At 46.2% G+C, this 26,285-nt stretch overlaps 2 protein-coding genes across 2 annotated transcripts in view; both read right to left on the bottom strand.

The window, feature by feature from the left end:
* LOC141141064 (kinesin-like protein KIF6) overlaps positions 1-26,285 on the bottom strand; it is a 550,310-nt gene that overhangs the window by 109,520 nt on the left and 414,505 nt on the right. The gene's annotated exons all lie outside the window — the stretch shown is intronic.
* Positions 8,781-26,285, bottom strand: part of DAAM2 (dishevelled associated activator of morphogenesis 2) — a gene marked incomplete in the record, with an annotated part of 129,007 nt that continues 111,502 nt past the window's right edge. Inside the window, 3 exon segments of the mRNA XM_073628750.1 lie at positions 8,781-11,418; positions 13,216-13,386; positions 21,113-21,244. Of these exon segments, the coding sequence (XP_073484851.1) occupies positions 11,203-11,418; positions 13,216-13,386; positions 21,113-21,244 (519 nt within the window).

Raw genomic sequence — 26,285 nt, 5'->3', positions numbered from 1 at the left:
AGGGAGGGTGAACTCTGTGGACCCTTATGTAAGGAGAGACTCTGGGGACCCTGATGTAAGGGAGGGCTATGGGGACCCTCATATAAGAGGGGGCTAAGGGGACCCTGATGTAAGGGGGATCTTTGGGAACCTAATGTAAGGGGAGACTTTGGGGATCCTAATGAAAATGGAGTCTCTGTTGTAAGGGTGAAATCTGGGGACCCTGATGTAAGTGGGGATCTCTGGGGACTAGGCATGTGCAATTCGTTTTGTTCCGAATTCGTTTTTTAACGAACTTCGACAAATTTGTTAACTCGGGAATATCCGAATTAACGAAAACCCGTTTAACAAATTTTTTCCAAATATTCGTAAATTCGATAAAATTGGACATTCGCACATTCGTGCATTCGTACATTAGTAAATTAGTGAATTCGTAAATTTGTAAAATCGAATATTCAGAAATCTGAAATAATAGTTAACTAATAATAACTTAACTATTAGTAATTACTAGTAACTTTTAAATTATAGGTATTGTAATTTCCTTTAAAATTTGGCTGTTAGTGAACATAACACATACAAATTTATCCGAAGTTATGAATGATCCGAAAAAACGGAATGGAACGTAATGAATTAATAATAATTAATAACAATAATAATAATAACAACGTTTTATTATTATTATTGATTATTAATTTGTTCCATTCCATTTGTTTAGATGCAGCATTCGTTTTGGATAATTCGTAACTTCGGTTAAATTCGTATGTGTTACGTTCACTGACAGTCAAATTTGAAAGGAAATTACAATACCTATAATTTAATAGTTAGTTACTATTTCAGATTTTTGAATTTTCGGGTTTTTGGATTTTCAAACTTCGAATTTACAAATTTCCGAATTTTCTAATTTACAAATGTACGATTTTACGAATGTACGAATTTACAAATGAACAAATGTAAAAATGTACGAATGTACGAATGAACGAATGTACGAATGAACGAATGTTCGAATTTACGAATGTACGAACGAATGCATTTACGAATGAACGAATTTACGAATCGCGATCAGAACTAATGACCCGAAAAACGAAAAAAAAAATAAACGAATGAAACGAAAACGAAAATGAACGAATTTTTTGGCTGTGCACATGTCTACTGGGGACCCTGATTTAAGGGGCGGGGACTCCTGGGACACTGATGTAAGGAGGGCATAACTCTGGGGACACTGATGAAAGGAGGGGGGCTCTGGGAACCCTGTAATAAGGGGGGGACTTTGGGGACCCTAATGAAAGGGTTAAATGCTGATGTAAAGGGGTCAGGCCCAGGTCTAAAGCTGTGAAAGGGGCCCTGATGGCTGTTCTGTTCCCCACACGCTGCCCCAATGTTCTGCATACCGCTGCAGGATTGGATGATGTTAGCTGGAGATGAAGCCGTCTCCTGCAAACTTCAGCCAGTCCGTGAAGAAGAGGTATCCAGCCAATGAGGTACTGCACAAGCCGTGCTGCACGTAACATCTTCATCCTCCCAGCTCTCCAGTCTGCACATGGAGCTTAAGTTGGCAAGGAGGTGAAAAAGCATCCCTGCACAAGCTGCATTTGGAGCCTTTATTATTTTTTTTTTGTGGAGGGGGGGTTGGGGGTGCAAGTAGCTTGTCTTGCCTCGGGTGCAAAATAGTCTAGCACCAGCCCTGCTGCTACTCTGAGGCAGCCAATGGACTGTAAAGCTGTTCTTGGGGCCTCAGCGGTGTCAGAGCTGAGAACCTTGAGTGATCTTCCTGAGGAGCTGGCTGTGGGCCTTTTGCTGTGGATCAATTGTTGCTGGAAGAGATCTACTGTTGAGGAAGAAGTTTATTCTTGCTGGCTGCTGAGGAATCTATTGTTGCTGGGGGCATCTGTTTTTCATGGTAATCTATTGTTGCTAGATGGACTTATGTTGCTGGGGGGGGGGGGTCAATTTCTGCTGGTAGGGATCTACTGTTGAGGGAGAGGACTATTGTTTCTGGCTGCTGGGGATCTATTGCTGCTGGGGCATCTATTGTTGATGCAGGCATCTATTTTTGCATGGCAGTCTGTTGTTGCTGGGGAGGGATCTATTGTTGCTGATTGGGCTTATGGTGCTCAGGAGTCAATTGTTGCTGGTATGGGTCTACTGTTTAGGGAGTGGTCTATTGTTGCTGGCTGCTGGAGAGTCTATAGATGCTGGGCTGGCTGCTGGGAAATCTGTTGTTGCTGTCGGGCTCTATTGTTGTTGGAGGCCCATTGTTGCTGGGGGGGGAGATCTATTGTTGCTGGGAAGGATCTATTGCTGCTGGTTGCAGAGGATGGTGCTCGGAGGTGGGTATCGGGACAGTACAGGGAGGTGGGTAGGGGGTGGAACCAAGGGATGGTGCTCGGAGGTGGGTAGGGGAAGGTACAGGGAGGTGGGTAGGGGGTGGAACCAAGGGATGGTGCTCGGAGGTGGGTAGGGGGCGATACAGGGAGGTGGGTAGGGGGTGGAACCAAGGGATGGTGCTTGGAGGTGGGTAGGGGGCGGTACAGGGAGGTGGGTAGGGGGTGGAACCAAGGGATGGTGCTCAGAGGTGGGTAGGGGGTGGTACAGGGAGGTGGGTAGGGGGTGGAACCAAGGGATGGTGCTCGGAGGTGGGTAGAGGGTGGTACAGGGAGGTGGGTAGGGGGTGGAACCAAGGGATGGTGCTCGGAGATGGGTAGGGGGCGGTACAGGGAGGTGGGTAGGGGGTAGAACCAAGGGATGGTGCTTAGAGGTGGGTAGGGGACAGTACAGGGAGGTGGGTAGGGGGTGGAACCAAGGCATGGTGCTTGGAGGTGGGTAGGGGGCGGTACAGGGAGGTGGGTTGGGGGGGAATCAAGGGATGGTGCTCAGAGGTGGGTAGGGGGTGGTACAGGGAGGGGGTGGAACCAAGAGATGGTGCTCGGAGATGGGTAGGGAGTGGAACCAAGGAATGGTGCTCGGAGGTGGGTAGGGGGTTGAACCAAGGGATGGTGCTCGGAGATGGGTAGGGGGCGGTACAGGGAGGTGGGTAGGGGGTGGAACCAAGGGATGGTGCTCGAAGGTGGGTAGGGGGTAGAACCAAGGGATGGTGCTCGGAGATGGGTAGGGGGCGATACAGGGAGGTGGGTAGGGGGTGGAACCAAGGGATGGTGCTCGAAGGTGGGTAGGGGGCGGTACAGGGAGGTGGGTAGGGGGTGGAACCAAGGGATGGTGCTTAGAGGTGGGTAGGGGACAGTACAGGGAGGAGGGTAGGGGGTGGAACCAAGGGATGGTGCTTGGAGGTGGGTAGGGGGCGGTACATGGAGGTGGGTAGGGGGTGGAATCAAGGGATGGTGCTCAGAGGTGGGTAGGGGGCAGTACAGGGAGGGGTTAGGGGGTGGAACCAAGAGATGGTGCTCGGAGGTGGGTAGGGAGTGGAACCAAGAGATGGTGCTCGGAGGTGGGTAGGGGGCGGTACAGGGAGGTGGGTAGGGGGCGGTGGGAAGCCTTGTGTTCCATCAATCAGCTTCCAATGAATGTAAATTGCAACATAAGAAGTAAATAAATACATACATAAATAGTGCGGGAAATATATAATGATAAGTTTAATTTTCTCTAGTAAGACAAGTATATTCTAATAAAAAAAAAGGTGCAAATAAAAAGTACACTACAAATTTAATTTAAGTCATTTATCATTTTTTTTTTTTTTCGACCAATGAGGACACACCAAAGCATCGCTCCCAAAAACAATTCTGGCAGTCGGCTGTGACTTCTATATACAGGTCTGCACGAGGAACCCAAATCTCATCCCGGTATTAATTACAGGTTTTATTTTTATTTTTTTATTTTTTTTAGTACAATACCATCCTCTACATTTTAATTGTATATTAAGAAATACATGGTACAAAAATATACAGGTTATTAACAAAATTATTTTCTTCCCTTCTTGAATAATACTGCCATGGATTCTATTATTTTCATTAAAGCCAAAAAAAAAGTGCATGATAGTTATTATTCCGTCAGCGTAGATTAAAGCTATGATCTGTGATTGGCCGCACGGTAACCTATTCACATGGACCGGATGTTAAAATTGGATATTTCAGCAGTCACGCCATTTGTAAATGTAAGCTGATTTGCCACTAATCCGGTAAACCGAATTCTAATTATGGAAAGGCCTAATAATGTAATATATTGCAGCTTTCCAGTCCTTCTTAATGCTTATTTCCATTTTTTTACCCCCTGGTGATCCTGCCAGGAAAACACTTCCTGTTCTGGGATGACAATGCTAACTCAATATTCACTGTATTGTATTTATGGAGGAGCAGCGTTGTCACCCTAGGACAAGAAGTGTGTTAGGACTACAGAACACCTCCTGCTCTCCTTATTCCCCATAACACGGTGGGGGGGGGGGGGCATGGTTGTGTAGTCCTCAGAGATAGCTGGGCACAGTGTAATTGATAAGAATGAGCACAGGAAGTGCTCATTAGATTTCTGGCAAGAAAAACAAGAAGAATGTGACCATATTTCATGTTACAACCTAAACATGGGTGTAACATGAAACATGGGAGGAAACAAGGGTTGAGCGTTTAGTGGCCCCCCTATACTTAACAGACACAAAGAGAAATTCATTGTTAGGGTTTACATACACTTTAATAATATGTGTCCCTGTTGGAATTTCTCCCTCACTTCCTGTGCCGGTGACACCCTGGGAACAGTTTTGAACTGGAAAATAAGCATAAATCTTTCCTATGGGTACACACACCAGATGGATAACCCTTCACAATCTTTCCCTTTGCTACATTTCTAGCAAATATGTTGGAAAAAAAATGGCAACATTTTTTCCTGAGCTTCTTTTTGAATCATGGAATGCATATTGTATCAGATACAGAAATTTATCATCACATTCTACAATCCTTCCAACAAGACCGAGGAGTAACCAAACCTGGACAGTTCTCTATCATATCATTGAAAACATTCTCTCTTATCAACCCTCGTACTCCCCTTATCTCCATTTAGAATTCCATCACACCAGATCCATTACCAAAAAAATCCAATGCCGTGACTGTTCGGGCGTAACAATGCACCATTCACACCGTGCCATAAACCTGGGGGACCAGGTGGTCCGAACATTTCACTGGGTACAAACGTTGTTTTTTGATTTATTGTCCACTTGAGGTTCTTCTAACTCCTTTCATCTGGTCAGTAGTAGTGCAAAATGTTCTACTACTTAAAATTGACCCTTCCTTTTATCATGTGTCTTCATCTAAAGTTGACCCTTCCCTTTATCATGTGTCTTCATCTAAAAGTGACCCTTTCTTTTATCATGCGTCTTCATCTAAAAGTGACCCTACCCTTTATCATGTGTCTTCATTTAAAGTTGACCCTTCCCTTTATCATGTGTCTTCATCTAAAGTTGACCCTTTCCTTTATCATGTGTCTTCATCTAAAAGTGACCCTTCCATTTATCATGTGTCTTCATCTAAAATTGACCCTTCCATTTATCATGTGTCTTCATCTAAAGTTGACCCTTCCATTTATCATGTGTCTTCATCTAAAGTTGACCCTTCTACCTATTGTGTGTCTTAATTTGGTTTGGTTTTTACAATTTATAGAAGAATTACAGAAATGTTACTTTTAGGGGAATCGCCCAATTGCGGCCATGGTCCTCACAGTTTAGGGCCAGGACATGGGGGGCGGGGGGCAGAAGCCTCAGGCCCCAGATCAGTGGTGGTTAATTAGTGGACCACGGCCTCCATTCTATGGATTTCTGGCTGCTCTGATAGCTACTGCAGTCACACCATGCTCCAACACACCTACCCTCTGTCCTCTCACCCCAACCACCCACAGCCAACCTGAAAAACATATTACCCATGCGCAACCTCCCACCACAAGGTACTAGGAAACAAGTAAATGGCCATGCATTTTGACCCTTCCCTTTATCATGTGTTTTCATCTAAAGCTGACCGTTCCTTTTATTGTGTCTCTTATTTTGGGGCTGTTTTTGCTATTTATAGAAGACTGACAGAGATGCAACTTTCCTGTCAAATGTAAAAAGGAAAATTTAGACATTAGTAGAGATCCCTTGTGTCCAACATGTGGGCCCCCTGAGAATCTGCAGACAAATACTGGGCAAGATATTTTTCCCAGTCCTTGGGACACTGCCACTCCCATTCAGGGCCCACATTTAACATGACCACCTTCTGGGTGGTCCACATCACACCCAGTTTCTGGGCAGCCCCATACCTAAACATGAGGAATATATTTGTAGCCTTTGACCATATCTTGAGACATATCTGCAGTCTCTGACAGCTTTACATTTACTGAATATTATTTGGGGCCCCTTGGTGGTGTCGGGGGGCCGCGCTTGAGGGCCCCTATATCAAGAAAGTTGACCACCACCGTTATAGATAATTCTTTAAAGTGGATTTTTGGAAGTTCCTCTATAGATCAGTCTATGAAATTATTGCGTTTACCATGCTTAGGGGATTAGGTTTACATTAAAAGTTCTGTAGCCAGGGGGTGCATTGCCCATGCTGAAGCACATAAGCTGGAAATCCAATTCTGAGCCCATACCAAGTCTATAGACAATAGACATCACATCTGACTCACTGACAATCTAATATCCTAAAGAATAGCACATCAATGGAATTCTGTCTCGCATACACACACAGGGAACCAACATCCCAATCTCCTAATAAGTACCATCATCTAGAGTAAATCTACCATATATGCAGACAGGAAACCAACAACCTAATCTCCTAAAGAAGTACACATATTTCATTCTCTGCCACTTACACGCACGAGGAACGAACAATCTAATCTCCTAATGAGTAACACACTATAATTATTCCATATATGCAGATAGGAAACCAACAACCTAATCTCCCAAAGGATTACACATATGGAATTCTCTGCCACATTCACACACTGAGAACCAACCACCTAATCTCCTAAAGAGCAACACAATATACTTCTACCATGTATTCACATGGGATACGGACAACCTAATCTCCTAATAAATTACACATATGGAATTCTCTGGCATACACACAGGAAGGCAAACTCACGTACTCAGCTCTATCTCTACTTACAAGAAGACAAGCGTACAATAATTCCCAAACCTACCAGACTTCTCTAAAATTATTATTGTACGGCGACAAATAAAATCCAACTAAGCAAAACAGGCTGTTGCACTTTACAAGGCAAGTTTCCCAAAAACTTAGGGAATGAGGTGAAGTTTCACGATTGGCTGATGAAAATCAGCAGAAGTTCACCTCATCCATTAAGCTATGGGGCGAATTCACTTGCAAAGTGTAACTTCCCTTGCAAAGTGCAACAGCCTATTTGTCTTTAAAAAATCAACCCCTATGCGTGTCATGGGCATGAAGAGGTTTCAACTGGACAGGAAGTAAAGGGAAATCTCCTAAGAAGGGTTCACTTACAAGAAAAAAATAATAGAGGTTCTATCACTTCCCCGGCATCAATAAGATAGAACATTTGGCTGGAGATGGCCTTAAAGTGTATGTAAATCCAAGAACACAAATGCAATTTCCTTTTTTCTCCAAAAACACCTTCTGGTTGCCATTTCAGTTGTTTCGGTTGGTTTGGACTTCAATTTTAATAGTTTACTTGCTCAAAACTAGCAAATTCTTCAAACTGAAGATGGCAGATGCCTTCAACTCGATGGTTCTTTCCTTTTGAAAGCTGCCCAGAATTGCCAAGTCTATGACCAGTGGAATGGCCATTGCTCCATTTTGGTGAACCTGCTGGATAGGGTTTGGTATTTTGCCATTTGCATCATTCATGGATTTCAGGTACATGTAATGTAAAGTAAACGGGGTGGGACTATAATTATTTTCATGAACATTCAGGAGTATGCTGATTGTTGGGACATGGCACTGGAAACATCATGCTGCTGATATTACTAGTGCCAGGTAAATTTTTAGGGGCCCTTCAAGGACCTTCTCCTTCTTTTCATCTAAGTTGTTTCCTAAAAATAGAAGCATGTTGTTCCTCAATGTTCCCAAAACCAGAGAATTCCACTTTGTGGGTGAATGTGTCATTTGGGCAGACAACATAAGAGTAGATAAAAAATGCATCTGCTAACTCTGCTAACTAATCAACGAGGAACTGTGGCCTTTTTGTTTAAAAAGACAACTTAAGTGCATATGAGAGATCTTTAAGAAGCTGCAAGGCAAAGCTATCAAAAATAAACTTAAGCTATTCTTGAAGGATCAGTCAATGTTTCTTCAAAACCTTTGTTCTTCATTTGTGTGTCTCAGATTTGATTTGGTTGGAAGGGATTTTGATCCCTGCGGAATACCCTTCTTGAGTTTTTGGACCCAGCAAGGAAATAGTAACCATCTCATACAGAGAAGGCGTATGGTGAGTGGTGGGGTCCATACAATCAGCTGACACAGTCTGTAAACATTTAGGCAATTTCTAGACATGATGAGCCAATGAAATAATAAGAGATTAGCCTACCCAATACTGATACTTTGGCTGAATGGCTGGAAAAAACATTGACTTACCATATGTGTTCAAGGACTCCAAGATCTTCACAGATCTCCAAAGTACATTAGGGTACCCCATTAGAGTCCTCTTTACATCATAGTCCCCGTCAAAGTCAGCCTTTACATTATACTCCCCCCTTACAAGGTCTGATTCAGAGTCCCCTTGCATTAGAAAGTAAACCAAAGAAATTCCAAGCTCAGCTTACCGACCAGCCTGCTAACCAACCGAATTGTCCTGTCTAGACAGGACAATTCGGTTGGTTAGCAGGCTGGTCAGTAAGTTGAGCCGGAAATTTCTTTGGTTTTGTTTCGCATGCATTGCCCTTCTATGTGCCCCTTGCTGCAAAGGCCAGTTATAGGTGAGGGCGGTCCCATACATTAGAGCCCCCCTCACGTTAGGGTCCCCATCAGAGCCCCATCAGGGTCACCATTACATTCCACCTTACGGCAGCGTCCTCCCTTTACTTCAGAGTCCCTATCATGTCTGGATAGTGGAGTGCCATCCTCCTATGAATTGTGGGGCAAGCACATTGGTTGGTAGGAACAATGATGGTACAATGACAGTGGAGGGTGGGGGGGGGGGGGTTGGGAAGAAACGGAGATCAAATGCTGACCTGTGTGAGCGGCCACTGACCCTAGCTGCGGGCCAGAGTTTGGAGACCCCTAACTGACATTGGATATCAGTTTGTATAGCTTGACCTGGTTGACCGCTGTCTGTTTTTCACTATGGCTGTGCTTCTGGCATCAACAGAGGGGTGTGGGGACTTGGGTAGAAACCAGAGACCATAGGCTGATCTAAAGACCTGTTTGAACAGCCACTGAACATAGCTGTGGGCAAGAAAAAAATCTTGCAGTCAACCATATTTGGCCTGAGGGCCGCAGCTTGGAGACCCCAAACCTAGATGTTAGATATCAGTTTTTGTAGCTTGACCTGGTTGACCCAGATGCTTTTCTGACAGCTTTTTCACCACGGTGTGCTTTTGGCATTACTTTTTTATATCTGACCGAGTGATCACAGTCGGCAAGTATTATAACCTTCTAGGTGAACCCAAAATATACAAAAAACATTTGTCTTTAGTATGGCTTAATACATTGCATGTCTCTTTAACATTTAGACTAGATTACACAGTGTTATTATTACAACATCCCCTCCTTTACCTGCCTCTATATCTTCATATGTTCCTCTTACTATTAAACAATTCTCAGAAAGAAACGTACATCAACAATGAAATCATTTTCTCCTATTTATATATTATTGCCACAGAAAGTACCATTTTTTTCCCTTATTCCCCAGAAGAGACCCGCATTGAGCTAGTTCATCGTGAATTATTTGGAATTTGGAACCTCGGGGGACAGAGTTTGTTTAATCAAAAGGTTGCAGGAGCCATACTTTGGATAACACCAGACAAGGAATGGGTTGATTTGGAAGAGTTATATGACTTGTATTTGATAAGCCAAGACCTAGCTGTCCCACTAGATCTGGTTTCCCAAAGGGCCATAACTACTGTAGTCCACAAGGTCACTGTCAGCCTTGGAACTGGAGGTGACTTTGGCGGCTACCATAGAACTGTTTTTCCAAGCCAGGTAACCAATACTATTGAACTTCCCATACGTGAGGAGATTTCATTGTAGACCTTCCGGATGGTGCACATGTCCTTCAAGATCTCTGCATTCCATCCAATGAGTCGTCACCATCCACTGCTGAGTACGAAACTGTTCCATCCAAGCAAATCAACCTCTTATTTCTTAGACTCTATAATAATCCAATTTCCTCCCTTCTCTGAGCAGATAAAAATAAAGTATCCTGATGTGCTTCTAATAGAGATAAAATATTTTTTGGTACTCCCACGTACTTTCCACACATCTCAAAAGTGCTGGCTGTGAGGCAAGGTCAGGAACCTCATGACGCATAGATTTTTTTTCCAATCATTACGAAACACAGTGCTTTTTTTTTTTTGAGCCAGCTCGAAACGTTAGCAAGTTGGACTCTGTGTAACAACATCTTTAAAGCCAATACTAACCATGGCAACAGATGAGAGGCAAAAAAAAAGTGCATGACTCGTTGCAAACACACAGTGGTTTTTCAGAATATGGAATCCTGGAATCACAAAGCGTGTCCCGTACAAGACTTAAAGAAAGTACCCACTTGTATTATTCCCATAAAAGGATGCTGAAATTCCATCTACAAAAAAAAGAAGCCAGTTTTAAAAAATGTGCAACTTTTTATTTAGTTCCACGAGCCCAGCGTCATGTGGCACAAAGCTTTTCCAAACATCCTTAGACTGCAAAATGGGCCTGCCATCTTTGAACTTTGGGAGCTTCCATTTCATCTTTAAAGTAAAACATTTGTGTCTCAGGCCAAAAAAAAAAAAAAAAAGTTCCAAAAAAAAACACCATTATTTTTGAAATGTTGGACAGTGCAAAAATATTGGCACTTTTAAAGTGTGATAATGAGGTTTGACCCGTCTTCATCCACCGCTGTGGGCCTTTTCCAAATACTTGCAGACGTGGACTCAAGCCCTTAACCAGACATGAAATGAATCCACTGAGGCACTTCAAGAAAGCTTGAGGTTCCAAGCCATGGTGGGAATGATCTCAGTCACGAAAAGAGGTAAAAAGTGTTTTCTTCCACGAGGAAACTCCAACTTTTTCCTGTGACCTCGAATCATCATCCAAAACCGTTCTGTTCCATTTAACGTCTGTCTCTTCCTCTTTTAAATGTGGCCTCCTAATAATTTAGTTTGGTAACCGCTCTCTCTCTGCTCGTGTCCAGAATTTGGTTTCCAGAGCGTTTGCGGTTCCTCTTGAGCTTGGACAAGTCTTTATCGAACACTTCTCCAGATCGTAACGCCGACACCAGGTCGTCAAACTCGCCTCCTTCCTCAGATGTGCTACCGGCTTGGGACTTCTTCAGCCGCCTCTCTTTCTCGCGCTGTTCTTTAAGCTGCAGAAAAGAAAAAAAAAAAGGGGGGGGGGGGATTTAGAGCCGTCACAATGTATCATCTTGAACAATAAATCGTGTTATCTGAGTAATCACTCCCTTGTAAACTCCTCAATCTTCCCGCCTTGTCTTTAAGATAGCAGGAACGTTTTAAGCTTTTAATGACCATAAATCATCAAGGACTTAGTGGGCAGAAAGTGAAGTTTCCAAGACTGTTGAGGGCAGATATTAAAAATGATTTATCACCCTTTTGCTGGTCCTGGATTACAAACGTTGCAGCCATGAATCAAATCAGTTTGGAAGGCTTTACAGGGAAAACAGACAAACTAGATTTATTTCACAAACATAGATATATAAGGTCCCTCAGAGGTTAGAAAAAAAAATGGTTGACTACTTCAAGTTTGGGTCTAGGTCTGTGCTTCTCAGCCAGGTTTTCTAGCCTACGACAGATGCATTTATTTCCATTGTCCAGGAATAGGACATAAAACTATAGAGTTCTAATTTCGAGGGAAACAGAAATAACTCAACTGAAAAAAAAAAAAAAACCTTGAGAAAAGGCATAAAATACTAAAGAGAATATAAGGTATTTTATAAAATATGCACTAAGGGTTCATTTACACTTGCTTCATAATGTGGCATTGGACACGCTTTTTTAAAGCGCTCCCATCGCTAAATAAAATGGTGACCTTACAGTCCTGGTCACACGTTGTGTTTGTTTTGCTTAAAAAAATTACCTCCCATTGGCGCTTCAAAGCTTCTCCAAAACCTCAATAGAAGTCTATGACAAAGATCGCCAACAGCGCCTGCAGCTTTTGAGGAGCTTTTATTCAGGTTTAGCTTCGCTTTGTTTTGGAGGTATTGCAGGTACGAGATATCCCAGGATGCACTGGGAAACTAACAAGCCAACCAGGAAGATGACACCAGCAGTCACTTCCGGTTCATGTGTATATATTCTGGGAGTGTCCGGTGCAGACGTCACATCTGGTGTTCAGCGTGGAGCAGCAGGTAAGTGAGCGGGGTCCGGACTGGAGCGGAGCAACTACCAGACGACATATGTGGTGTGCAATATGGGAAGGCTATAGCAGAAGGTGAGTGGGGACTTGAGCGAGAGGACTAAGTGGCAGAGGATCGGCAGAGCGGGGGGGACCGGAGCAGGAGAAACTAGCAGATGTCAAATGTGGTGAACAGCGTGGGTGCAATATAACAGGAGGTGAGCGGAGACCAAAGAAGGAGAATGATCAGCAAACCAGAGGATCAGCAGAGCTGGGGGTACTACTGAGCAGGGGATCTGCTGACCAAGTATACTAGTAAGCTGAGGATCTGCTGAACAGGGGTACTAACAAGGGAATCTGCTGAATAGGGGTACTAATAAGCTGGGGATCTGCTGAATGAGGGTACTATTAAGCTTGGGATCTGCTAAACAGGGGTACAAATGAGCTTGGGATCTGCTGAGTGGGGGTACTACTTAGCTCATTTAAAACAAGTAGAAAATCAACACACACAGGGCATTTCAAAAAAGCATCACCGAAGCAGTAAAAAACACATCAAAAAAGCATGTTGAAACAGTAAATGCTTTATTGTGTGTTAAAGTCAAAGCAAATGTAAATGAACCCTAAGGCATGTAACAAGCTATTTAAAGGTCAAAACTGCACCCAAACAATAAATGCTACCATTGTTGACCTCTCCCTTTGAAAATGCTAGTTGCCTGGCCCTTATTTGCATTGGAGCAGGAACACCCATATAAGTATAGAACACAGTGGAGGGATGTTCTAAGAGGATAGTTTTAGGGTTTGGTCCTACCATGGCTTCCATCCGTGCCCTGCGCTCCTCTTCCTCCTTCTTCTTCCTCATGTTCTCCAGATCTTGTTTGGCCTCAGAAAACGACTGCAGGAAAGTGTCAAATATACCGAAGAACTCATCCGGCTGCATTCTGCCATCCACCTCCCCGAAATGCTTCATGGCTTTGGAAAACTAAGAGGAAGAAAAGAACAGATTTGGTCAGGAGAGTCCCCCTTTACATCAGGGTCCCCACTGGAATCTCCCCTTACATCAGCATCCCCACTGGAGTCTCCCCTTACATCAGGGTCCCCACTGGAATCTCCCCTTACATCAGCATCCCCACTGGAGTCTCCCCTTACATCAGGGTCCCCATTGGAGTCTCCCCTTACATCAGGGTCCCCATTGGAGTCTCCCCTTACATCAGGGTCCCCACTGGAGTCTCCCCTTACATCAGGGTCCCCACTGGAGTCTCCCCTTACATCAGGGTCCCCATTGGAGTCTCCCCTCACTTTAGGGTCCCCACTGGAATCTCCCCTTACATCAGGGTCCCCATTGGGGTCTCCCCTTATATCAGGCTCCCCATTGGAGTCTCCCCTTACATCAGGGTCCCCATTGGAGCCTCCTCTTACATCAGGGTCCCCACTGGAGTCTCCCCTTACATCAGGGTCCCCACTGGAGTCTCCTCTTACATAAGGGGTCCCCACTAGAGACTCCCCTTACATCAGGGTCCCCATTGGAGCCTCCTCTTACATCAGGGTCCCCACTGGAGTCTCCCCTTACATCAGTGTCCCCACTGGAGTCTCCCCTTACAAAGGGGTCCCCACTAGAGTCTCCTCTTACATCAGGGTCCCCACTGGAGTCTCCCCTTACATCAGGGTCCCCATTGGAGTCTCCCCCCACTTTAGGGTCACCACTGGAATCTCCCCTTACATCAGGGTCCCCATTGGGGTCTCCCCTTACATCAGGCTCCCCACTGGAGTCTCCCCTTACATCAGGGTCCCCATTGGAGCCTCCTCTTACATCAGGGTCCCCACTGGAGTCTCCTCTTACATAAGGGGTCCCCACTAGAGACTCCCCTTACATCCGGGTCCCTATTGGAGCCTCCCCTTACATCAGGGTCCCCACTGGAGTCCCCCCTTACATCAGGGTCCCCACTGGAGTCTCCCCTTACATAAGGGGTCCCCACTAGAGTCTCCTCTTACATCAGGGTCCCCACTGGAGTCTCCCCTTACATCAGGGTCCCCATCAGAGTCCGCCAGAAAACTATTTTTTTATAGTAAAAAAGCATTGAGTTATCATTCAGCATAGAAGAGAGATACACTCTGATCTAAAGGAAGCAAATGTATTCCATGAAACGCGTAGACCCAAGAAAGAGATGTGTGACTATGACTGTTCAATGTACATATCGTTAAAATGGTATAAAAACCCCAAAAGAAAACTGTATTATATTGTAGCTTACCAATCCTTAGGCCCCTTTCACACGATCGGACCGTTCAGGTCCGCCTGTCAGTTTTGACGGCGGACCTGAACGGGCGATCCATGTTAGCCTATGGAGAGTCGGATGTCAGCGGAGACATGTCCGCTGACATCCAACCCGGTCCGATCCGCTAAAAGCAGACGGATGGCTCTACGTCCAGGTCCGTCGCTGGCGGATCAGATCGGGTGAGATCTGATGAAAACGGACACGCTGTCCGTTTTCATCCGATCCCTCCATAGGCGGCAGTGGCGCCTGACAAGCCCCTCCCCGCTCAGTGATCAGAGAGGGACCTGTCATCCGCCGGCTCAGCGGAGATCAACGGATCTCCCGCTGAGCCGGCGGACCGAGGCGGGCTCCGTAGAAACGGAGTCCGCCTCGTGTGAAAAGGGCCTAAAATGCTGTGGCTGCATTATTTTCTTTTTTTTGTCCTTTATTTTCCCCTGCTGATCTGGCTAGTAACACATCTCCTGTATTAGAGCGCCCCTACTCTGGAGGAAGGAGCACTGGGGGCACCTTTGGACAGCAGCATTGTTAGAGTAGAGCTATAGGCAAAACTTTATTTTTCACTTTGGATAATAAGGGAAGGTTATAACCTCAGTTTTTTTTTTTGCCATCTGTGTCACATTGGGGAGATTTACCGTCACTTCCTGTCCCATAACTAAAACAGGAAGTGAGAGTAAGTCCCTGCAAATTAAGGGAATCCCTTAGGACCTCCAAGATCTCCAGAACTAGCGTCCCCATTGGAAGATGTCCCCTCTATTACTTTTCTGAGGACAACCCAAAATTTGGGGTTTTCTTTTACTTCCACTTTCAATGATAATGGTAAACAGGAGCAATAAAGAGGGTGAGTCTACCTAATGGGGACAGGAAGGGGGGGTGTAATCCCTCTCCATGCTATCCAAAACTAAAAAAAAAAAGTTTTGCCTTATTTAAACATTAATCTAGGGGGGGTGTTAGATGTATTAGCAGATTTATATACACTAACAAATTGAAGCCAGACTCCAACTCACACTGGCAGCACTCCTGCCAGTGGTAAATGGTTTCTCCCAACCCTTTGCAAATGAGCTTGTTCTCAGACTTACTGGCCAAAATAAAGGAAAGAAAGCCTAAAAAAGAAAAAGCAGCCATCACATCTAAGAATTGGTAAGCTGCAATATATGAAATGTTTGCCTTTGGGCTTCATATCGCTTTAAGGATTGTTTTACCTTCATCATGAAGGAGTTATGTTTAAAAAAAAAATGTTTTAGAAATAAATTTTTAGAAATAAATACAATGTATCATAATGGGGGGACAATGGTGGAGAAGGGGGATTTGCTCCCACAATAGTCGGGATCTATGGGATCCGGTCTGGGCTGGATTAAGAGCCTCATGGGCCTGGTGCTGAGGAATTTGGTGGGCCTTTCATTGAAATAAAATGAAAATGCAAACAAATATTTAATGGCGGCCCATTCCATTAGGGGCTCCGCCCCCCTAATCCATGCGTCCGGCCCCTAATCTACATGCGGGGGCGCCGGACGCATGGATTCCAATGGGGTTTTTTTTGTTTTGAAGCACGTGATTAGAGTCGGAGGCTCTTATTGGCCTCAAAAAAGGGTGGGCTCGGGGCGCAGAGCCCACCTAGTTGTGTGCAATGAATTAATATTTGCTAATGTCTTCCCGATTCTCCTCATCCATCCGGGTTCCTGAGACCCGATTGGCTGGGAGTCTTAGGACGGGTCTCGGGACTCGCTTCGCATTTGGCCATGAGGAGAGGCAAAGGCCCCGGCAGTGTCTTCTGGCAGCCCTGGATTCAGCAGAGGCATCGCCACCTCGTCCTCCTCCCAGCACCTCTACCGCAGTAAGGTAAGGCCATGGATGGCAGTAAGAGAGGACCACGGCCTATCGAGTGGCGGTTTGTTTAATGGATCGCCGCTTAAATCAATCGATCTATCGAGTGAGATAGGGGGATGGTGGCAGTGAGAGAGGATCGCAGCCTATCGAGCCTATTGTGTAGTGGATCGCCGCTTTGATCTATCGAGAGCCTTGCGTGCGCGGGCGAGGGGGGGTTTGTGGTGTCAGTGAGAGAGGATACCGAGCACAACGGGGGGGTTGTGTGTAGTGGATCGCCGCTTTGATGGAGAGCCATGCAGGGGTCCAGGTCTGCTTGCCACCAGCCGCCACTGGGGATAAAAGAGAGGTGGGGATGGGTAGGGAGTGAGAGAGAGAGAGAGAGAGAGAGAGGGGGTGGGAATGTGAGAGAGAAAGGGGTGAGAGAAAGAGGAAGGGTTAGAGAGAGAGAGAGAGGGGGGGATTGGGAGGGTGAGAGAGAGGGAGGTAAGAGAGAGATAGAGGGGGGGGGGGTAGGAGAACGATAGAGGGGGGATGGGGGGATGAGAGAAATAGAGGGGGATTAGAGAGATAGAGAGTAGACGGGAGGGGTGAGAGAGAGATAGAGGGGGGATGAAAGAGATAGAGGGAGAGTGAGAGAGATAGAGAGGGATGGGGGGTGAGAGAGGGAGGCGGTAAGAGAGAGATAGAGGGGGGATGAGAGAGATAGAGGGGGGGGGTGGGAGGGGTGAGAGAGAAATAGAGGGGGGATGAGAGAGATAGAGGGGGGGTGGGGTGAGAGAGAGGGGGGGTAAGAGAGAGAAAGGGGGGGGTAAGAGAGAGATAGAGGGGGGATGGGGGGATGAGAGAGATAGAGTGGGATTAGAGAGATAGAGAGGGGATTAGAGAGATAGAGAGTAGACGGGAGGGGTGAGAGAGAGATAGAGGGGGGATGAAAGAGATAAAGGGGGATGAGAGAGATAGAGGGAGAGTGAGAGAGATAGAGAGGGATGGGGGGGTGAGAGAGAGAGGGGGTAAGAAAGAGATAGGGGGGGTGGGATGGGTGAGAGAGAAATAGAAGGGGGGATGAGAGAGATAGAGGGGGGATGGGGGGTGAGAGAGAGGGGGATTAGAGAGATAGAGAGGGGATGGGAGGGGTGAGAGAGAGCTAGAGGGGGGATGAAAGAGATAAAGGGGGGATGAGAGAGATAGAGGGAGAGAGATAGAGAGGGATGGGGGGGGTGAGAGAGAGAGGGGGTAAGAGAGAGATAGGGGGGTGGGATGGGTGAGAGAGAAATAGAAGGGGGGATGAGAGAGATAGAGGGGGGATGGGGGGTGAGACAGAGAGAGGGGGATTAGAGAGATAGAGAGGGGATGGGAGGGGTGAGAGAGAGCTAGAGGGGGGATGAAAGAGATAAAGGGGGGATGAGAGAGATAGAGGGAGAGTGAGAGAGATAGAGAGGGATGGGGGGGGGTGAGAGAGAGAGGGGGTAAGAGAGAGATAGGGGGGGTGGGATGGGTGAGAGAGAAATAGAAGGGGGATGAGAGAGATAGAGGGGGGATGGGGGGTGAGAGAGAGAGGGGGATTAGAGAGATAGAGAGGGGATGGGAGGGGTGAGAGAGAGCTAGAGGGGGGATGAAAGAGATAAAGGGGGATGAGAGAGATAGAGGGAGAGGGATAGAGGGGGGATGGGGGGTAAGAGAGAGATAGAGGGGGGGTGAGAGAGATAGAGGGAGAGGGAGAGAGATAGAGGGGGGATGGGGGGTGAGAGAGTGAGAGGGGGGTAAGAGAGAGATAGAGGGGGGTGGGAGATGTGAGAGAGAAATAGAGGGGGGGATGAGAGAGATAGAGGGGGGATGGGGGTGTGAGAGAGAGAGGGGGGTAAGAGAGAGATAGAGGGGGGTGAGAGAGATAGAGGGAGAGAGATAGAGGGGGGATGGGGGGTGAGAGAGAGAGAGGGGGGTAAGAGAGAGATAGAGGGGGGGTGGGAGGGGTGAGAGAGAAATAGAGGGGGGGATGAGAGAGATAGAGGGGGGATGGGGAGGTGAGAGAGAGAGGGGGGTAAGAGAGAGATCTAACACTTTACATATTAATGATGTGTACACTGCACACAGACAGGGTTGGGCAGCATTAGTGGCTCACTCATACCCCTGGGCTGGGCCGATCTTAAGGAAGGGGTCTGGAGCTGCAGCTCTAATAGAACTTATGTTAATCCGGTCCTGTATCCAGTTATTAATGGTGGAAGTTTTCTGATCACACGTCACGCTCTGCGTTTGGCCACATGCAGCCATGGCGGTTATACTCCGACGCTCTGTGCTGGTCTGGGCTTTAATGGATCACCATGGTTGTCATTATTCTATATATTGTGAAGGGTCGGAAGCCCGCCGCTCAACACAGGAGGAAGAAGATGAACTTTTATGGGGAATATGTTTACGTGTTTTCTCCTACTGCTGTAAATCTGCCTCTCTGCTGACCCCCCCCTGACCAGACAACCCCCTTGGGTAAACCATCTTATCTGAGCTGTCACACTGTTAAGTCCTCATTGGATTACCTCTCAGTCTGCTTTCCCCCCAGTAACCTGGCTGTCATTAATTACCGGCGGCTGACCTGTGACAAGACCAGACGTGACCTCTGACCCCCCCTGACAAGTCGCAACATCAAGTAAATCTTCATTTTAAAGGGATTATGTCACATGGGGAGCATTTACTATAGAGCTGCAGAACATTACAGAGCAACAGAAAAAAGTCGTGCTGATTTTTAATGATTGTGGTGCCATGGCTGAGTAATAGGCTGTGGAAAAATGAGCAATGTAGGCCCCCCTCCACACGTAATTTGGAATCGCAGACGGAATCAACGCCATTCTGCCTGTGATTTCAAATTGCGTGGCATTTGGTGCAAAATGCACAACAAGCGTTGTGTGGGCACCATTCATTCGAAATGACATCCCAAACGTTGTGCGATTTGACTGTATCACGCTGCAATTGCAGCAAAACGCGGCTTTAAAAATCACCCAAAAAAGGAGTAGAAGCTTCTTTTGGGTGACCAAGACATTTCATGTGGCCCTCGCACCTTTCCTGCAGCTCTGCCCCCCCCCCCCTCCATTTCTCTGCTGAAATGGAGGGGGGGGGGGGCAGAGATGAACCTGTCTGCAGCTGCACAGAGAAGCGCAGGATCTGTCGGAGAAGTTCTGTCCTCCTCTCTGATTGCTGAGAAGGAGGGGGGGGGGGGGGGCAATCAGCAGTAGCGAGGAGGACAGCACTTCTCCGACAGGTCCTGCGCTTCTCTGTGCAGCTGCAGACAGGTTCATCTCTGCCCCCCCCGTATTGGCAATCAGCAGTAGAGAGGAGGACGGAACTTCTCAGACAGATCCTGCGCTTCTCTGTGCAGCTGCAGACAGGTTAACCTAAGCCCCCCCTCCGTCTCAGAAATCAGCAGTAGAGAGGAGGACAGAACTTCTCAGACAGATCCTGCGCTTCTCTGTGTAGCTGTGGAGAGGTTGATCTCTGCCCCCCCCCGCCCCCGGTTTCGGCAGTCAGCAGCAGAGAGGAGGACACAACTCATCCTACAGATCCTGTGCCTGTCTGTGCAGCAACTCCTTCTCCCTACCTCCCCTGGTCTCAGCATTCAGCAGACTCTGGCGGCTGACTCCAGCTCTCCTCTGGTCCTCCTCCAGACCCTGCTTCCAAGTTCCACCCCTAGCTTCTCTCCTGCAGTAGCACAAAGTAGGGGGGGGGGGGGACGAGTCTTGGCATCTGATGTAAGGAGAGGGGGTGTAGTGCTCTGGACAGCAAATCCTGCAGATACAACCAACCCTTTGGGGGCAACCATAATGCCAGGAGAGTGGGGAAAATGCCCCATTGCCGTGGCCGTATGACTTACGTCAGTGGCAAGGAATGGGTTAAACACCCGATTTAGCTGACCTGAACAGAACGTTCGATGTGAGTGTTGTATTTGTTCTTGGCACACATTGGCTCATTGCATTAGAAGGACAAGAAGTACAAAGAGACATGAAGCGGGCGCCCCAGGATCCCCCCAATGCCTCCTATTTATAGAGAACCTCATCCTCCGGCAGGACGATCCCGGGGGCGACTTCTGATGGACTGTATAAATATTTGAAAAAGTTCAGAAGACTTCGGCTGGTTTGGACAATTCCTTCTCTACTGTCACTTGTCCCCGACAAGAACATTACTCATCAATCCAGGAATGGTGACCCCCATTCCCCTCCGCTGGGCGCGTTATTTATGGAATCAAAGAGCCGCACCGCCACCCTCCGTACACACAGGACTCATTCAACGGGCAGAATAGATTTCATCGCTAAACAATCGTCCCATTTAACAGACAGACGGCGTATTGATGGGACGCCCAGGAGAGACAATTCTGAGCTTCGTTTACCCCGAATACTGCGAGAAATATCCGCGATTATTAGAGAGGAAAACTGATAGGCTGATACATTGTATCCAATTATGATTGCAATGGATAAAACTAATAATAGATAAGATAAGATAGATAGATAGATAGATAGATAGATAGATAGATAGATAGATAGATAGATAGATAGATAGATAGATAGATAGATAGATGTGTATCTGCTCAGTCCCACCAGGATGGAGAGTAAAGAGGGGGGAGGGTTGTACCTTATCCCGGGCCTCGCTCAGAAGGTCCTCTAGTTCTGAGAAGCTGAAACTGGCCACAGTGATGAAGTCACCCATGACTGGCACAAAGCGGTCTCCTGCCTCCCGGTAGTGACGCTTCTGATAGTCCAACTCCTGCCGAAAGAAGAAAGGGTTAATTCCAGCGCAAACTAATTATAAACTACTAATTATAACACAGAAGTTGAATCTTATCAATGGGTTGGTAATGTTTTAAAAGAAACTTATTTTTACGTATAATTGGTAAATATATATGTACAGTATAGGGTGGTAGTCATAGTTGCCCATTACATACTGAGGTTCTGCCTCCACCTATGCAGTGCTACACAATGGTCACGTTTTACTGCTTCCTGTCACCCTGGGAGACTGTGAGTCTTCCTACTTTATGAAAACAATGCACCCCCTGTGTGGCTAATATATTACACTTCATGGTCAAACATACGTAGACCTTTCCTCCAAACGATAGAGTTCAGGTGTGTCCAGTGAAGAGTCCTGTTAATACTACATCATATAAAGTCAATGTAGACTATTGTGCTTTTCCAATCTTGTGGTAAGTTTGGTGAAGACCATTTTCTGTTCCAGCAAAACTTTGCCCCTGTGTAAGAAACCAGCTCCATATAGACATGGTGTGACTAGTTTGGTGTGGAGGAACTCGAGCGTCCTGTACTGAGCCCTGACCCCAGCATCCTGAACACCTTTGGGATTAATGGGAAACTTTGATGGTGAGCCAGGTCTTCTCATCCAACATCAGTACCTAACCTCACAAATAGGCACAAATTCCCACAAACACCCTCCAAAATCTTGAGGAAAACCTTCCCACACGAATGTAGGCTGGTGCAACCACAAAGGGGCAACTCCAAATAAATGGCCAATTGAAACACCAATTCGGAGCCAGGTCTTTTTTTTTCATGCCCAACGAGAGGCCCAACATGTGAGCCAGGTCTTCTCGTCTAACATCAGTAACTGACCTCATAAATGGGCAAAAATTCACACAGACACCCTCCAAAATCTTATGAAAAGTCTTCCCAGAACAGAGGAGGATGTTGTAGCCACAAACTCTGTTTTATGGGTCATGGGGGAACTCCAAAATAATGGCCATGGTTTCTGGAATGAGATGTCCAGCTCGATCAAGACATGATTTGACCAGTTTAGTGTGGAAGAACTCGAGTGTCGTGCACAGTCCTGACCTCATCCCTACTGAACACCTTTGGGATTCATTGGAAACGATGGTGAGCCAGGTCTTCTCATCCAACAGCAGTACCTAACCTCACAAATATGAACAAATTCCCACAAACACCCTCCAAAATCTTGAGGAAAACCTTCCCAGAAGAATTTAGGCTGGTGCAACCACAAAGGGGCAACTCCAAATAAATGGCCGTGGTTTTTGAATAGGATGTCCAACAAGCTCCTATAGATGTGATGGTCAGTTGTTCACCAACCTTTAACCATATAGTATACCAACATTGGGTAGACTGAATCCTTTATTGGGTAAAGTAATTAGCTTAAGTTTAAAGTTTAGTTATTTTAGAGGAAAATATTTAGTATTTTACTTAAGCCCAGTCTTTTTTTGTTCCTTTAAAGACATGAACCATGAAGTGGGGACTTTTTCTCTCCACCTTTAGGATCACTATAAGAAGATTGAATTCCAGGCCTTCTCATCCAACCTGACTTCACAAATGTGTACAATTTCCCACAGACACCCCCCTCCAAAATCTTGTAGAAAGCTTTCCCAGAAGAGTAGAAAAAAAAGAGGACCAAATCCATAAAGACATGGTTTGACCAGTTTGGTGCGGAGGAACTCGAGTGTCCTGCACAGAGCCCTGACCCCCAACCCTACTGATCACCTTTGGGATGAATTGGAACACTGATGATGATCCAGGTCTCCACCAACAGTACTTAACCTCACAAATGGGGACAAATTCCCACAGGCACTCTCCAAAATCTTGAGGAAAACCTTCCCAGAAGAATGCAGGCTGGTATAACCACAAAGGGACAACTCCATATAAATGACCATTGGTTTTAAATGGGATGTCCAACAAGCTCCTATAGATATTCAGTTGTTCACCAACTTTTAACCATATGGAATACCAAACATTGGGTAAACTGAATCAGCCGGACATGTGAACCTAGCCTTAAAAGGCATGCACCATGAAATGGGGACTTCTTCAGGTTGTGGTGCTCAGATACAGTTAAGTTCGGCTTTAACCACTTGCCGACCACCGCACGCCGATTTACGTCAGCAGAATGGCATGGGCAGGCAAAAGGGCGTACCTGTACGTCCCTTCGAATTTGCCGCCTAGCGGGTCCCGCGAACTCGATGTTCAGCCGGTGGCAAGCGATTGCAATGAGGAGAGGAAAGGCATTTCCCTGTTCTGCCTAGCAACATGACAGAGATCTACTGCTCCCTGTCATCGAGAGCAGTAATCTCTGTCATGTTGTAGTAAGCCCATCCCCCCCACAGTTAGAACACATCCAGGGAACACACTTAACCCCTTGATCGCCCCCCCTAGTGTTTAACCCCTTCCCTGCCTGTGTTATTTATACAGTAATCAGTGGCTATTTGCAGCTCTGAACACTGTATAAATGACAATGGTCCCAAAATAGTGTCAAAAGTGTCCGATGTGTCCGCCGCAATGACGCAGTCCCAATAAAAATCGCAGATCGCCTCCGTTACTATTAAAAAAAAAAAAATAGTAATAAAAAAGGCCATAAATCTATCCCCTATTTTGTAAAGGCGATAACTTTTGCGCAAACCAATCAATATACGCTTATTGCAAATTTTTTTTATACCAAAAATATGTAGAAGAATACATATCAGCCTAAAAACAAAGAAATTTGTTTTTTTTATATATTTTTTGGGGATATTTATTATAGCAAAAAGTAAAAAATATTGCTTTTTTTTCAAAATTGTCGCTCTTTTTTTTTTGTTTATAGCGCAAAAAATAAAAAACTGCAGAGGCGATCAAATACCACCAAAAGAAAGTTCTCTTTGTGGGGGGAAAAAAAAGACGTCGATTTTGTTTTGGTGTAACGTCGCACGACCGCTAAAGCGACGCAGTGCCGAATCGCAAAAAAAATGCTCTGGTCGGGGGGGGGGGGGTAAATCCTTCCATGGGGCTGAAGTGGTTAAAAAAAAAAAACAGAGGTAGATCAATTACAAGGAGAGCCACTGAGAGCTCCCTCTAGTGGCTAATCTATAAATCTCTGAATTAAACAATTTGATAGAAAAGGGTTGTTAAAATACTAAAGCAACATTAACACCCACATAAAGAGCAAAAAATCCCTGGAAATATGGACTCATTGAAAATAAAGTGTACTTCCCCTTTAAGCTGTACTGTATATCACCCGTCATACGCTGACACGCGGACCGGCGATGACAATGTGACCCCAGACGCTGCCCTCCAGCACTTCTCTCTCTCTCACATAAAAGAGCACACATGGTCACTTGTTAATTGTACCCATCCCCCCCCCCACACACACACACGCGTTGGCCGCGCTGATTTAATTAAAATCTAATTAAACTCCAGCCTGGCGTTCCCTGCGATTATAATGACTTCATGCAGCCGGCTTCAGGGAATAGATGGGGATAAAAGCTTGCGGTTTACCTTAATGAACGCATGAATGTGATCGACTCAACCTAGAAGGAGAATCACGAGCCGAGAAGAAGGATGCCTGATGCCATTTTCTGAGACGAACAAAGATGGGAGTTTTTTTCCCCCGAGCTCTGCTCCTGCATAAGGTTTGCTTGTCTGGCACAATGATGTATAAAAAAAAAAAAAATAGGCGCCCCTAAGAAATCTGCGCCCGGGGCCCCTGTCTCTGTGGCCCTTCCCATGCAACTCACATCCTCCCAACTCATCACATTGCTATCATCTTTTTTTAGATGGACTATAAACCGAAGGACTTATGAATAAATGGTTGTGGAACGAATCATCTGAGTTTCCATTATTTCTTATGGGGAAATTAAATACAAGTGCTTTGGATTACACGCATGTTTCCGGGAACGAATTATGCGCGCAATCCAAACTCTTTACTGTATTTATATGCTATGCAAATGGAATATTCTTTGTAAATGGAAACATGTAACCAATACAAAATAAGTGTTAAAGAGACACAAGAGGGCGCTTTTAAGTGCAGCAGATTAAAACATTTTGTAAGGTGAACTGGGATTTCCAGCACCAGAAAACCAGTGCGGATTTATGCTCATGTCCTGCGCGGGCACATTGCACAAATGCTCATACTTCTAAGTGAAGAGGGAATGTTAGACCTACTATCAGTGGTGTACCAACTGGGAGGCGGCGGTCTGCGACGGGTACAACACACTGCTAAGGGGGGTGTCACACCCCGCCCCCACGAGTGAAGCAGTGACAGCGGGGCAGGCTCAGGCAGTGCATCGGCACAGTGACAGGGCAGATAGGGAGATTGGTTACTAGGTGGTCCGAGCAACCAATCATTAGCCGGTTAATATGAAAAATGAACTCCAGCAGTTCCCACCCTCTGTTCAGCACTGCTGTGTCTCTCCATCTGGCTGCATGATTAAGGTTGGAAGGGACTGGTGGGGTCTGTGTAACATGCAGGGGGTCTGTCCAGATCTGTGGGGGGGTCTATGTAATATGCAGGGGGTCCAGAGCTGCGGGTGGGGGGGGTTCTGTGTAATGTAAAAGGGTCCAGAGGTGAAGGGTGCTGTGTAATGTAAAGGGGTCCAGAGTGCTGTGTAATGTAAAGGGGTCCAGAGGTGCAGGGTGCTGTGTAATGTAAAGGGGTCCAGAGTGCTGTGTAATGTAAAGGGGTCCAGAGGTGCAGGGTTCTGTGTAATGTAAAGGGGTCCAGAGGTGCAGGGTGCTGTGTAATGTAAAGGGGTCCAGAGTGCTGTGTAATGTAAAGGGGTCCAGAGGTGCAGGGTGCTGTGTATTGTAAAGGGGTCCAGAGGTGCTGGGTGCTGTGTAATGTAAAGGGGTCCAGAGGTGAAGGGTGCTGTGTATTGTAAAGGGGTCCAGAGGTGAAGGGTGCTGTGTATTGTAAAGGGGTCCAGAGGTGCAGGGTGCTGTGTATTGTAAAGGGGTCCAGAGGTGAAGGGTGCTGTGTATTGTAAAGGGGTCCAGAGGTGCAGGGTGCTGTGTATTGTAAAGGGGTCCAGAGGTGAAGGGTACTGTGTATT

This window comes from Aquarana catesbeiana, linkage group LG04 (genome assembly GCF_042186555.1).
Source record: "Aquarana catesbeiana isolate 2022-GZ linkage group LG04, ASM4218655v1, whole genome shotgun sequence".
Taxonomy (NCBI): domain Eukaryota; kingdom Metazoa; phylum Chordata; class Amphibia; order Anura; family Ranidae; genus Aquarana; species Aquarana catesbeiana.
This window is presented reverse-complemented; position numbering and strand designations above follow the sequence as displayed.